This window comes from Strongyloides ratti, scaffold srae_chrx_scaffold0000002 (assembly GCF_001040885.1).
Source record: "Strongyloides ratti genome assembly S_ratti_ED321, scaffold srae_chrx_scaffold0000002".
NCBI classification, from domain to species: domain Eukaryota; kingdom Metazoa; phylum Nematoda; class Chromadorea; order Rhabditida; family Strongyloididae; genus Strongyloides; species Strongyloides ratti.
The window spans coordinates 2,798,760-2,813,043 of NW_020171510.1; the positions used below are offsets into that span (position 1 = coordinate 2,798,760).

General features: G+C 20.1%; 6 protein-coding genes across 6 annotated transcripts; 2 read left to right on the plus strand and 4 right to left on the minus strand.

The window, feature by feature from the left end:
• Window positions 1-1,508: 1,508 nt before the first annotated feature.
• On the minus strand, window positions 1,509-2,311 carry SRAE_X000160400 (Hypothetical protein; the record flags this gene model as incomplete). Its single annotated transcript, XM_024650841.1, has 4 exons — window positions 1,509-1,520; window positions 1,572-1,627; window positions 1,747-1,972; window positions 2,282-2,311. 4 exons carry the CDS (start codon window positions 2,309-2,311, stop codon window positions 1,509-1,511), a joined length of 324 nt encoding a protein of 107 aa, XP_024499071.1.
• A 504-nt stretch (window positions 2,312-2,815) lies between these two features.
• On the plus strand, window positions 2,816-4,114 carry SRAE_X000160500 (Transcription factor, fork head domain and Winged helix-turn-helix DNA-binding domain-containing protein; the record flags this gene model as incomplete). The annotated part of the gene is made up of 2 exons (XM_024650852.1): window positions 2,816-2,847; window positions 3,019-4,114. The coding sequence occupies 2 exons, from the start codon at window positions 2,816-2,818 to the stop codon at window positions 4,112-4,114; spliced, it is 1,128 nt and encodes a 375-aa protein (XP_024499072.1).
• A 33-nt stretch (window positions 4,115-4,147) lies between these two features.
• SRAE_X000160600 (Hypothetical protein) lies at window positions 4,148-5,016 on the minus strand (the record flags this gene model as incomplete). Its single annotated transcript, XM_024650863.1, has 4 exons — window positions 4,148-4,306; window positions 4,351-4,413; window positions 4,475-4,930; window positions 4,981-5,016. 4 exons carry the CDS (start codon window positions 5,014-5,016, stop codon window positions 4,148-4,150), a joined length of 714 nt encoding a protein of 237 aa, XP_024499073.1.
• Window positions 5,017-6,901: 1,885 nt separating this feature from the next.
• Window positions 6,902-9,594, plus strand: SRAE_X000160700 (NOT2/NOT3/NOT5 domain-containing protein; the record flags this gene model as incomplete). The annotated part of the gene is made up of 2 exons (XM_024650874.1): window positions 6,902-7,286; window positions 7,343-9,594. 2 exons carry the CDS (start codon window positions 6,902-6,904, stop codon window positions 9,592-9,594), a joined length of 2,637 nt encoding a protein of 878 aa, XP_024499074.1.
• A 325-nt stretch (window positions 9,595-9,919) lies between these two features.
• On the minus strand, window positions 9,920-10,977 carry SRAE_X000160800 (Epidermal growth factor-like domain and EGF-like, laminin domain-containing protein; the record flags this gene model as incomplete). Its single annotated transcript, XM_024650885.1, has 2 exons — window positions 9,920-10,763; window positions 10,817-10,977. 2 exons carry the CDS (start codon window positions 10,975-10,977, stop codon window positions 9,920-9,922), a joined length of 1,005 nt encoding a protein of 334 aa, XP_024499075.1.
• An 863-nt stretch (window positions 10,978-11,840) lies between these two features.
• Window positions 11,841-12,459, minus strand: SRAE_X000160900 (Reeler domain-containing protein; the record flags this gene model as incomplete). The annotated part of the gene is made up of 2 exons (XM_024650896.1): window positions 11,841-12,190; window positions 12,234-12,459. The coding sequence occupies 2 exons, from the start codon at window positions 12,457-12,459 to the stop codon at window positions 11,841-11,843; spliced, it is 576 nt and encodes a 191-aa protein (XP_024499076.1).
• Window positions 12,460-14,284: the final 1,825 nt, after the last annotated feature.

The following is a 14,284-nucleotide window of genomic DNA, read 5'->3' on the forward strand; positions in this document are numbered from 1 at the left end:
AAAATGTATTAAAAAAGTCTTTTATATTTTAAAATATGATATAAAAAAGTGTTAAATAATTTAAAATTAATTAAAATGTCTTGAACAAAAACAATTTTTTTTTTCCATTTTATATAAGGCAAAGAATGTTTTATAGCACAATAATTTTTTTTTATTTTAAATGACATCTCATTATTACCAAATAAAATAACTATTTGTCTCATTGGATAACTATTAGTGAATTAATTAAATTTATCTTGATAATCTGATTTATGTAGAAATCTTTTAAAAAAATATAAATATATATTACCAAAATAAAGATACTTATCTCAATAATATTTTCAAAAAAAAAAAAAAATTATACTTTTATCTTGATATATGTTAATGCAATTCATCATTTCTTAAAAAATATTATATATATATATAAATCACATTTATAATGCTGATTTTTTTTCCTACCACTTTGTCATGATTCAAATTGAACAGTTTTTATTTTCTCATCAAGCAATTTTAAATAACCAATAAAGATAGAAGTATACTTTAATTGTGATAAAAATGATTTTTGCTTACTATCTATTAATTGTAACTAGACATCTTTTTAATAAAAAATATAAATCATAAAATTGGATGATGATAAAACATATATACTTTAATATAAATATGTAATAGTATTTTAATAAATATACACATTGAATTAAAAAATTTTCATGCTATTGGCAATATATAAATTTAAATCAAAAATATGGTAAATCAAGTAAAGATTAAAAATGTATTAAAAAAATTTTTTTTTCAATATCTATTCTTTCTTTTAAAATTTTGATTATTAACAATTGACCATTAAAATTTGTTTTACTTTGATTATTTTAAGAATGAATTATCAAAATTAAGAGACAATTAGAAAAAAAAAGTATATCTAAGAGAAGTGATATTTATATTCTAATACCTAAAAGAAAAATAAATTAAACATCCGATAGACATGAAAAGAAAATATTTATCGCTTGATCTTAAAATCTTTTTTATCATTTATTTATAATACATTATATCGCCTTTCTACATTATTATGCTAATTTTTTTTTTTGACATAATTGCATTTGATTGAAGAAATATTTCTTTTTAACGTTACAATTAATATATTTTAAATTGTTATCATAAATTCTTTTAACATTTTAAAAAATATAACATATATTTATAAATTTGTATTTTTGAGAAACAATAAAAAAAAAATATTTATATATACAATTTTTCTATTCTCAATAAAAACGTAAAAAAAAATATTTTCTACATTTATTTTTATCTTTATTTATTATTAAAAATAAATTTTAATAATTTAAAATCAAAAAAAAAATATCTTTTTTTTTGATTTTTGTAGAGAAAAAAAATTGTTTCATTTCAATGTAATTTATAGAAAATTTTATTAAAAAAACAAAGAAAGACAAAAAATTATATTTATTATTGTTTAAAATAAAAAATTTTTTTATTAATATTTAACTTGCATTAAAATATATTGTTCCATTTTTGTGACTTTATTTTTAATGGTCTCCCTAAAAAATGAAAATTTTTATTTTATTAGTTAATGTATCATTTTATCATACCATCTCTTTATAGTCAATTTCATTCTTATTAGGCTCTAGATCATCCTCAATAATATCTGAAAAAAAAAAAGTTTTAAATTATTGAGTCATTTTTGAATCATATTAAAAGGCCTCAATTTTCTTGATAGTGAATAATTAATTTTTATACTTAAGTCATCATCCTAACAAAACTTACTTGGTTTATTTATGTAAATGTCTTTCTCATTATTTATATTGTTTTTTTGTACATTTTTTTCATCAAGTTTCTTAATTAATTCTTTTTGTGAAAGTATTTTATCAAGAATATTAATATTCTCACTAATTCTATTAAATTGTAAATTTTCATCTTTTGATTGATACCTTTTAAAATGAACACCATTTTCTTTCACATAATTTAAATCACCATTTGGCTTTTCATTTGTCTATAATGAAACATATTATATATACTCACTATACAAAAATAATTATAACATTTATTAATATTTTATCAAACACTATTTATTTTTCTTGATTTGTTAAAATTAAAAAAAAAATCAAAAATAAAGGTTTACATTTTTTAGTTTATTATTAATAAAAGACAAATAGTATATATATGTATATTTATACATATATATATAGTTTTTTTTTATATAAAACTTTTTATATTCTTCACATGCCTTAATACAGTTTTAAAGATTACAAAAATAAAATATAATTTGGTATTACTTAAAATGAGTAACTCATTTAGTTACCAATTTTTTTGAATTAATTAAACAAATCATTTTATCTTGAATGATCATTTTGTATTAAAAAAAAATTTTTTTTCAATTAAAATATAAATGCCTTTTAATGTAAGAATGGGGCGTTGACACATTAAAATATCTAACTTTAATTTTTTCTTTACTTCATTTAGAAAATATGTTTAAACATATTATAGCTTAACTATATTTTTACAATTCAATACATCTTTCTAAAATTATTCTTTCATTTCACAAATCACTCATTACAGTGCATGAATGATATATGAATGTAATGTTTATAAATATTTTGTGAGAAACAAGTATAGAATATGATTTTTAAAAACATCTTTTATGTCCAGGTTTATATCTTAACGTTGAATAACTAATACATAAGAATATTTTGTCATCTTACTAATTCCTTTAACCATCTTCTTCATTACTCTATTTTACTTTATCGTTTTTGATGTGGTGTAGAATATTATAAGTGATTTATATTTTTATTTTATAGAATCACTCTCCTACTGTGTTTATACTTTTATTTTGAAAATGAATAATTTCAGTTTTCCTCCACAACAAATGTAAGTTTAAAAAAATACATATATATATATATCAACAAAATATTAGCAATATAAAGATATTACAAAAATAAAGTTATATATGAAAAGTTTAAAAAAAATAGATAAATTAGATTATTTTTTCTTTTATTATTATATTATTTATTTATAATTATAATAATATATTTACTTAAGGCACCCTACTGTAATTTCAAGAGAAGAAAAACCACCATATTCATATGTTGCTCTTATCACTATGGCCATTGAAAGTTCTCCAGAAAAACGTATGACATTATCTCAAATATATAACTATATAGAAAATAGATTTACTTATTATAAAAATTGTGATCCTAAAAAACGTCAAGGATGGCAAAATTCTATAAGACATAATTTATCATTAAATGATTGTTTTGTAAAAAAAGCACGAGATGGTGTTGGTCCAGTTAATGATAGAAAAGGAAATTATTGGACATTAGCACCAAACTGTGAAAATATGTTTGATAATGGAAATTTTAGAAGAAGAAAACGCCTTAATCGTACTGTTCCAGTTTCATATGAAAGATCATATCAATTACCTAATGGACAAAGTTATCAAAATGTTACTTTTAATATTACTGATACTCCTCAACAAGTAATGCTTAATAATGGTTCAATAAACCAATCTTCAATAGAAAGTATTTTAAGCAACTTTAATAACCAATATTTTAATGAGGCCCGTAGGACAACGGGAAATTATATTCAACAATCACAAGTCCAACTTTCTAGAAATGATAATGTTCCATCTAATCAAACATACTTTTCTCCTAATATTGAAAGTAAAATCAGTCCAAATATCTATTCTCATTCTGCTTTACTTAACACAAACAATCCAAGATTTCAGAATCAATATGCGCAACAACATGTTATTAAACCTCAAACAGCTAATATAGTTAATACATTAAATATTGGAACATGGTCAGGTTTAAATTCAATAACATCAACTGATAATGATTTTTGTATTGTAAATGGAGAACTTAATCAACAACCTCAAATGAATTATAATAATATTCAATCAATGCAACAACAACGTCTTGAAAGTGAAAATTCAATAATTGTTCAACAAAATCAATCCATATATAATAATCAATTTAGATATCTTGAACCACTCCCACCAGCTAGTACCAATCAGGCGTTAAGTAATGCACAAAGTATGATTGGATCTAACGCTAATCAACCATGGAATATACAACCAATATCGTTATTAAAATCAAGAAAAGACTTATCTTCTAATGTAAAAGTTGAAGCATCATAAAATTGTTTAATCAATTTTTTGATATCAATTAAATTATACAGAACAATTATTGGGACAAAAAAAGCAAGTAGAGTTAAATAGATTTGAATAAGAAATATAAAAAATATTAAATAATAAAAAAAAAATTACCTTTAACATATTATATTGTTGTAGTGATAAATTAAGATCTGTTATACATTTATCAAGCTGTTTCTATAAAATATACTAATAAGTCATATTTTAATATATAGATTTACCTGTGTTTGTGATAAAGTGCCATTTATTATATCTAATTGTTTGTTATTTTTATTTTTGTTTTCCTAAATAAAAAAAAAATAATATTATTATAATATAAAAAATAATTTTTTTTTTCAAACAAACTTCATAATTAATAATTTTTTCTTTCAAACTGTTTATTTTCGCATTTAAATTTTCTTGTATTGTACTTTTATTTGACATTTCAGTTAATTTCTCACTCTTATTACATAACAAATATTTATTCCTATAATTATCCCGTTCATCAGATGCTTTTTTTAATTGCGTCATCACTTTATTGAGTTCTCTTGATGTCTGTTCTTTAATATTTTTGAATTCTATTTCTATCTTTGACTTATATTCTTGCATTAGTTGTAATTGAAGAAGTAAAGACTCCTGTTGTTGTAAACATCGGTTATTTTTTCCATGTAATATAATGTATTCAGATGTTTGCTTATTTTTTGCGATATACATATACCAGAAAAATGATATCGCCAAAAAGATAAAAAATATACGTATATAAATGTTTTTTTTTGTTAAATAATATTGAAAATTCATAACAGTATTAGTATATTTTATAATCTGTAAGTATCTTATCATTTCTTAAACATAGGCACAGTGAAAAAATTTACATTATTATATAATATATAATTTATAAAAAAAAGCATCAATATTAATAGTGATAAAATGTATAAATATGTTAAAAAATTTAGACGTTTTTAAAATTTTGGCATAACGTAACCATTTAATAATTAATATATTATATTTAATAATAATAAAAAAATTATTGTTAATTTTTAGAAATTATCAAAAGTATTAAAACGCGAATTAAATTTTTTTTTGACTATTTATAATCTTTATACATGCATAATTTTAGTTATATTCCTAAAAAGTTATTGAAATAATTTTATTTTTGCCCCAAAAATGCTTTTATTATTGCGACTAATATTACTCATAAAGACAATTTTTAGTTTTTGTTTTTATATTTCTAGTCTGACTTTTATAAACATTTATATTTAGATAAACAAAATGATTCATAATTTAGAAGATAACATAGATATATGCGGCTATAACCATTGCCATTTATTATTATGGCCAATTGATTTTCATTCACAAAATACATTGTTTCTTAAAACGAAAAGTCCGAAGCTAAGTGTTTTGTTGGAATAATGTTGAATTTTTTTTACAACTTTCTGCCCGTAAATGGGTAATCATTTTATAATAATATTAAAAATTGTTATATATTGTATTTAAAGTATACAGTTTATACTTATATAAAAGAAAAATTTTTATATTGTAATCAAATTAATTTTTGTAGTTTAAAAGTTTTTTCAATAACACATTATTATTATAAAATTATTTACTAAACATCTTTTTATCATATAATTTATTAAACTATGTTATTGTTTTTTAATTTAAAATTTATAAAAATATTATAAGAAAAAGAGTTAAAAATTAGTTTAATTTTAATATGATGACACATTAAATTTCTAGATATAATTATATACTGATATTACCGCCTATTACCAAGACGAATACATTATTCCAATTATATCATTTTAAGAATTGTAAATTAATTATTGTTCTTGCTTTTTAATATTCTAAAAATTTGAAAATAATTATTAGATATAAGTAAATATCATAAGTTAATCAAAATTTTACTTAAATATTATTTTAATTAAATTTTAAAACGCCTCAAATCTTAAAATTTACAATTTGAATATATTTAACAATAAGTTCCTTATTCATTTTTTCTTGGTTTTATTACCTTGTTTAACATTTAAAATATTCTAGCTATAATAAAAATTTTTTAATATACTTTATATTAGTATTTTAACAAAATTTAATATACATAGATTTTTTTAATTAATTATTGACTTTCTTTTGAATAAATATTAAAATTGATACATATTATTAATATGTATTTTTATTTTTTTTTTATTTTATATTTAATTTTATAAATACAATTTATACAGAATGAAATCATAATTGATTTATAAATTTTTAAATAATAAAAATATAATCATTTTTATATTTAATATTTTTTTTTAAATTGTTAATATCATAAATTAAAATATAATATTCACATTTTATCAAAACTTATAGCACCATCTTGACGTAAGGATATATAGAGTTCATCGATTCGTACATATGTTTCGTTTTACTTAAATCCAACATTTTTATATTATTAACTATCCCAAAATTATTGTATTTCCATGGTAATATATCTATTACATTTTTTGAAATTTAAAATACATAATAATAATTTAAGTCATTATTTTTATCATTTTTCTTTTCTTAGTAAAAGATAATATTTTATATATTATTTGATTTTATTAATTTTTCCACTAACATATATGTCTATTATAAAATCTTTTTATTTTAACTAATTTTCTATAATTATAATATTTAATAGAATACTAGATGTACATTTTTACAGTGAAAATATTTTATATAAATTTATTTTATAATAAATATATTTTTTTTGTTTTGTATATTTTTATATTAAATAATACATTATTATTTTAGTAATTGTAATAATATTAATATTGTATGCCTGGGAAAAATCGAGAATTTAAAATTGGGGATGAGGATTTTCCTTCATTAGGAATTGCTTACCCCAAAACTTATTCAGCAAAAGAAGTCGAAAAAAGTAATATAGCACATGGTGAACAGAAACAGGTTTTAAAGGATAAATCTGTAATGAAAAATAATGACAAAACATCATGTGATAAAATAAGTTCAAAAGAGTTAAATGCAAATTTTGGAAATAAGTTATCTAATGATAAAGGAAATACAGTAGCAAATGTTGATACAAAATTAATTTCTAATTCTACAACTCCTAAACCTGTCACGTTTATTACTGATAGATTAAAAAAATTAACAACTAATGATGTTGAAGAGGTTGATTCTGAAATACAGAATTCAAAATATCCATGTATGTTCATAATAAATATTTTATTATTGTTTTTTTTTTTTTAATAATTTTTTTAGGTGCTGTAATGTATCGTAAATTAGTGGCCAAAGAATTATCACAAGCAGGTATTGACGCAAGTAATATTTTAGAAGATCGTATTGAGGATGAAATTATTGGTAACCCTGGTGGTTATTTTGAAATCCCAGATTTTTGTTTAGAAGGTGACTTATGTCCCTATGGTTTGAAGGCATTTATAAATTTTTATGAACATATGCAAAAAAATAAAGAAAAATATATTACATATTGTTACAAAGATGATGTTTATACCCTTTTGGATGATAATTATTTTACTAAAGAAAAACATAGTAATGATGAAATTGATTCAACATCAGGAAGTAATTTTTATTCACCAACAAATCATCATGTAACAGTTCCAAAAGAATATATGATCTCTAAAAATGTATCATTATCTAAATTTCCATCATTTTCACTAACCTATGATATATTGGGACTTGATACACTTTTTTATCTTTTTTTTAATTGTGTAGGAGAGACATTACAAATAGGTGCTGCAAATGAACTTCTTAAAAGGGAATGGTTATATCATAGTTCACTAAAAACATGGATAAAACCAGTTGTTGGAGATTCAAATGTACCTGATCAGAATACTGACACATATAGAATATTTAATGTTCTTAAATGGTTAGAAGAAGTTGTTACAATGTCAATTGATTTAACTACAGAAATTGATTCAGTTAACCACATTCCACCATTACCGGATATTGTAATAAAATATTTACATTCTCGATTTCCATATCCAGCAGATGAAAAAAAAAATGAAGGAGGTAAATTAAGATATGAACAAGAATTAAGTAGACAAGAAGCACAATGGGAAAAAGTATTTAAATCATCATGGTTACGTTACCTTTCTCCAATTGATGCAGAATCAATTACAGTACGATATTTGTTCCAATTTTCAAATCCTGATCATATTGATAAAATTATCAATGATAATAAATCAAAAGTTGATCTTCCTACAGAGAATAAAATTGAAACAAAAGAAAAAAATAGTTTACACAGTACTATGAATAGATATCGTGAATCAATGAATGAAAAACCAATGAGTAAGAAAATTTTACATGAAGCTGTTATGAAAGCTTGTACTAATAATCAAATGAATCAATTTCAAAATATTACTTTTGATCATACAAAAATAAATAATAATATTTTAAATCAAAAAATTGAAAATAACATTGCTAACCAAAATGTAGTAAATATACCATTTCCTTCAAGAAATAATTTACTTGAAAGTAGATATAGTGATTTGTTTAAAATTCCAAAACATCTTCTTTATCCAGGTGATGGAAAATTAAACGAATTACGTGAAAATATAAATCAGGCATACAAAGTTAACATTAGTTTAGAAGATTTTTACAAATTATTTGTAAAATCAAATGATATAGTAGCTGATATTAAAAAAATAAAAAAAGCTAAAGAAACTTTAAAAGAAAACACACAATTATTTGAATTTAATAATTATCAAGAAAAAGTTTTAAATAATTATCGTGATCAATTTGAAGATGGCCAATTACCAAAAAATTCTTCTAGTGCAATATATCCTTATACTGAAATGATTTTACAAATGGAAGCTAGACGACAACAACAATTAAAAAATGATACCAACATTAATAATCTTCAAAAACAAAAAATTGATGGAATTTTTCCTAGAAATTCCACAAATACAAATTTTTCTCATTTAAAAGTTGGTTCTAATACTGTTTTAGGATCAAAATTAGAACATATGAAATTAATTAATGAAATGGTTAATAATTATAATGGTCAAGGAATTTTACCAATTCCTACCAATGGAGGAACATTTCCACCAAATTTAACAAATTTACCAAATCAAACAAATCAACAATCTATTTTAAATAGAGTTGGAACAAATGATATATCTAATCCTCATACAAATAATTTTTCTAATATAATTACACAATGTTCTCCTCAGAATTCACAACAAAACTGTAATTCAATGTTTCAGAATTCAAACATTCCAATTTTACCACAACAAGGATTTCCTCCTTTTGGGCAAACAAATATCCCAAATTATGGAATTCCAATTCCGCCAATGCCAATGAATACAAATTCAATGATGTTTGTAAGAAACAATTTTACTATGTTACCAAATATTAATTATGGATCAATGAATGTTATGGGAGGAGGAATGAATTATTTTCCATCAGGTTTTGAAAATAGAGATGGTAATACTGAAAGTAATAATAATTCCTTTAACAATAACAATGTTCCATATTATCAACCAGAAAATTAAATTAAAACAAAAAAAAAATTATCTTTTTTTTTGTTAAGTATAAATCAATTTTAATGGTTCTTGAATTGGAATTGCAGTATATAAATATTTACATAAATTATTTTCTACGCGCAAATGTGCGTGTCGCAATTTCAGTGAAATTGGAGAAAATTATTTAAAATTGATTATATAAACTAATTTTTTTATTTTTTTTATACTTAAGTATGATTTATATTAAATTGGTTTGATTATCGTGTATTACATATTTGTTATTAATTATATTTAAAATATTAATGATATTAGAGAATTTTTTTTAGTCTTGAATTATAATATATATATAATAATATTATGTTATTAATGGAATATCATTCTTTTCGTCAAATGATAAATTTTCTGAATTTACGGCTTTCTCTTTTGCTTGTTTATCTAACAATAATTTTTCTAATTGTTGATGATAATATTGACTTCTTAATGCAACTATATCTTCTTGAGGTGGATTTAATTTAATATGTATCCAATGTCTTACAAATACTACAATTACTACAAAACCTAAAAATGCCACTGATCCACCAATAACATACATTCTATGAAGCATTTGATGATCATTCTTTTTACGATATATTTCAGATGTATGTGATTTGATTTCAATTGTACATTCAGGATATTTTGTTACATGTTTTCCTTTTTGTGCACATCTTTCACAATGTATACCAGCATATCTAGGAGGACATATACAACTTTCAGAATTGTTTTTAAGATTTGGATGTCCATGTCTACATATAATTGATCCACAATAATCACCTTCCCAACCTGATTCACAAAGGCATCTACCATGTGATAAATTACCATGTAAACAATTTCTAACATATTGACAATTTTCACCAAAGTATAATCCTTGACATTGGCATATTCCATTTACATAATTACCTCTTTCATTACATTGTTCTGTTGTTGGAACATCACATAATTCACCATCCCAACCATCATTACATATACACATTTTACTAAAAAATAAACTATGTTTATTATATCTTGGTCCAGTTGATAATCCATGAACACAGGCAAAATCTTGACATAAAATTCCTGTATATGGATAAATACAATTACATTTACCATTAACAAATGTACCATTATTAAGACATTTTTTTGATAAAAAAGGAATAGTTGTAGTAGTATAATAAATCATTTTTCTAAAAAAAAAATTATAAAAAAAAAAAAATTTTTTTTAATATTTAAATATTACCTTGAAACTTCTGAACGTTGAGTAACATTTTCATTTATATTATTTTGTATAGTATCAGAATTATAATTTTCTTCAAAATTAAGGTTAATGTTTTTATTATTGTTTAGTATTTCTTTATTTTTATCATTATTAGTGGATATTAAACTTATATTATTATTCATTTGTAAATTTAAATTGTTTAAATCATTATTTGCAACATCTTTTGTAATGGATAAATTATATGATAAATTATCGTATTGATTATTATATATTTCAGATTCATTACCATTACTAGTTGTTTCTATTTTCTCTATCTTAACTATAAATATCAATAAAAATAATATAAAATATTTAGTCGTTTCTTTGACCATCATTCAATTTCATTTAAATTTAAGACAGGAAAATCTATAAGATTATGAAAAGAAATAATAGAATTACTATAAAAAAAAAATATATATATATATAAATATATATATATATATTTTATAGCTATTAGGTGATAAAAAAAAATAATTATTAGCAAAATGAAATATTTAATAAATATAAAATTATAATTAAATATTTTATTAGTAATTAAATATATGTCGTCTTAAGATGATTAAATAATATTATATTAAAATAGTCTTTAAATATTAACATAACAAAATTACTTCCATATTTAAATTTGAGCTTTTAATTAATATTCAAGGTTCTTGATTACCGACAATTGGTAATGTAATTAATTAATATTTTTAACCATGAGTTTAGTTAAAAAAATGTCATTTAATGTTATGATTAATTGTTGTGTTATGTGTTTCCATTCTATTATGTATTTAGTTATGTATTAAAATTTTAAAGTAATAAATTATATTTTAAGGTATAAAATGATTTTAATTATTATATGCGTAATAAAAAAATTAAAATAAATTATCTTTGCGCTTCTTGAAAGGTATACCTTTTTTGAGTGCAAATAAATAAATAATAAATTATGATATTAAAAAAAAATTTAAATGATAATTGATAATTGATAAATAATTTTGTATTAAATTTTAATAATTTCTTCTTATTAATTCGATAAATATTTTTTAGAATATATTAATCCACTTTTTGGTGTCCATTTTTCCCAATAGATTTTATCATTTATTGATATTGTAATAATAAATTGAATTGGACCAATATCATTTTCTGTAAACCACTTAACTTCTGTAATATATTTTTGCTTATCATTAGAATGTGTTATACTATCCATTGTTGGATATGATTTACTACATGATTGATATTTAATACCTAATTTATTCCAAAGCTTATCCTCAATAAACATTCCTTCTGTTAATGATCCTATTACATTTCCTTTAACATCTGCAGCACGTGATTGAATTAAAAAACCTCTATATCTACTAAATCCAACAATTCTTACTATAGAAAAATAAATTTAAATAATTAAATAAGTTTTATTAACCTGTATAATTTTGTTTAACTTCATATGTTTTAACATGTTTTCCATTATTATCAATAAATTGAAAAATAAATGGTGGTTCAGTTTTTTGAGGTAAACCATGTAATCTTTTATTAAGTTTTAAACTTTGTCTTGTCTCACATTTATATCCATTATTTTCTAGTAAGCTTTCAATGACATAAAATGATAGTAAAAAGATATAAAATAGGAAATAAGTAAATTTCACCATTATTCAGAAAGTAAATTTTAATTAAAATAATATTTTTGGTAAATTTTAAAAGATATTATCAAATAATATAATAAATGAAATATTTTATCTAAGTATAAAAGATTTTCTCGTTTCCGTTTCTTTGTTTTAAAGGTGATAACACGCAATTAACAGGTAATTGAATGTGTATTGTTTCATTGTCTTTGTAGATCACTTCAAGATATGCGTACATTTATTATAAAATGGCCTTTTTAAATACAAGAAGTATGCCGGATCTCGTAATTGAGAGATATTTATTTTAAAACAATTTAAAAAGATACAAATAATTTAAATAAATATAAATTTTTGATATAATTATGTTAATTGATACGTTGTTTATTTAAATGATATTTTTATATTTTACACAATCATTTATTGTACTTTTAGGATAAAAATTTATAAAATTATTTTTCTATTTCATTGTTAAATTATTTTATAAAAATAGGTTTGTCTATAAATATTTTAATTGACAAAAATTATAAAAGACATTATATAATCTTGTTTATGTTTAAAAGAAATAATACTTTGATCATTTCAAAAATTTTAACAATTAAATACAATTGAATATAACGTTAATATTTACTATAATATGTATTATACTTAAAAATATTAAAAAAAAATATTATTTTTATCATCTATTTTTCCACATACAAAACAATAAAAAATAATAATATTAAAATACATTATTCTAATATACATAAAAAAAACTACTAAAATTTAAATACTTTTTTTGGCAATTTATTATAACCTCTTTTTTTTTCTAAAAAATTACAAAAATTTAAATATAAATATCTTTTTTAATGTTTTCCCATTTTTTTTTATGATATTGAATGCTTATTTTATTTGACTATGAAAATTTAAATAAATAAAATTGCATCTTTTTATAAAATAAAAATCATTTATTTCTTTCTTATTATGGTGGCACCAAATAAAAATATAATGTATATAAAATTATTTCCTTCATGTTTCTAAAAAAATTAGAAAAATCATAGCCGGAAGGAAATTCAATATTATTTATTTAAAAAAAAATAATACAATTATATTTGTTAAATTAAATATAAAAAATGTTTATGTTATGTTAAATAAAAATAATATTGTTGATATTATCTTAGATAGTCATTAAATTAAAACTATATTTGTATAAATTTTATTTCATAAAAAAATTAAAATTTATATATAATTAATAAAATAAATATTAAAAATAATGATTTTGTATTACATTAACAATAAAGTTAATGGAAGTATTTGATTTTTATCAAATTAAAATATATCCTTATAAACAAGAAAATTTATAAAATTTGATTTATGTTAGAAAAAATAATTTTATAATGTTTTTAAACATAGTTTAAATTTTGGAAGGAAAAAAAATTTAACAATACTAAATTTTTTTTTAACATTATTATATTTAAAAATTAAAAAGAGAATTTACCAATATTAATTGAAAAAATAATTTATCAATAATTATTTGTTTACTCATGTGATTTTTGTCATATTTAACAAGGTAATACTTAATTTATATGGTATTATCAGTAATATTATAATAAAAGAACATATAAAAAATTTAATTATATATTTTTATTATAATAAAAAATAATTTAAGTATCTTGTTGTTATGTCATTTTTTTTTAAATAAAAAAGATTAATGTCATCTTATATTAAAGAAGAAAAAAAATTATTTTTGGAAAGCTTTTTTAATTTCTTTAATCTTTACATTCTTCCGTAATATTTCCTACTTATTGGAACTTAAAAATAAATAAAGATTAAGAGAAATGAAATTGACATAAGAGTTAGAATGATAAATGTAAAT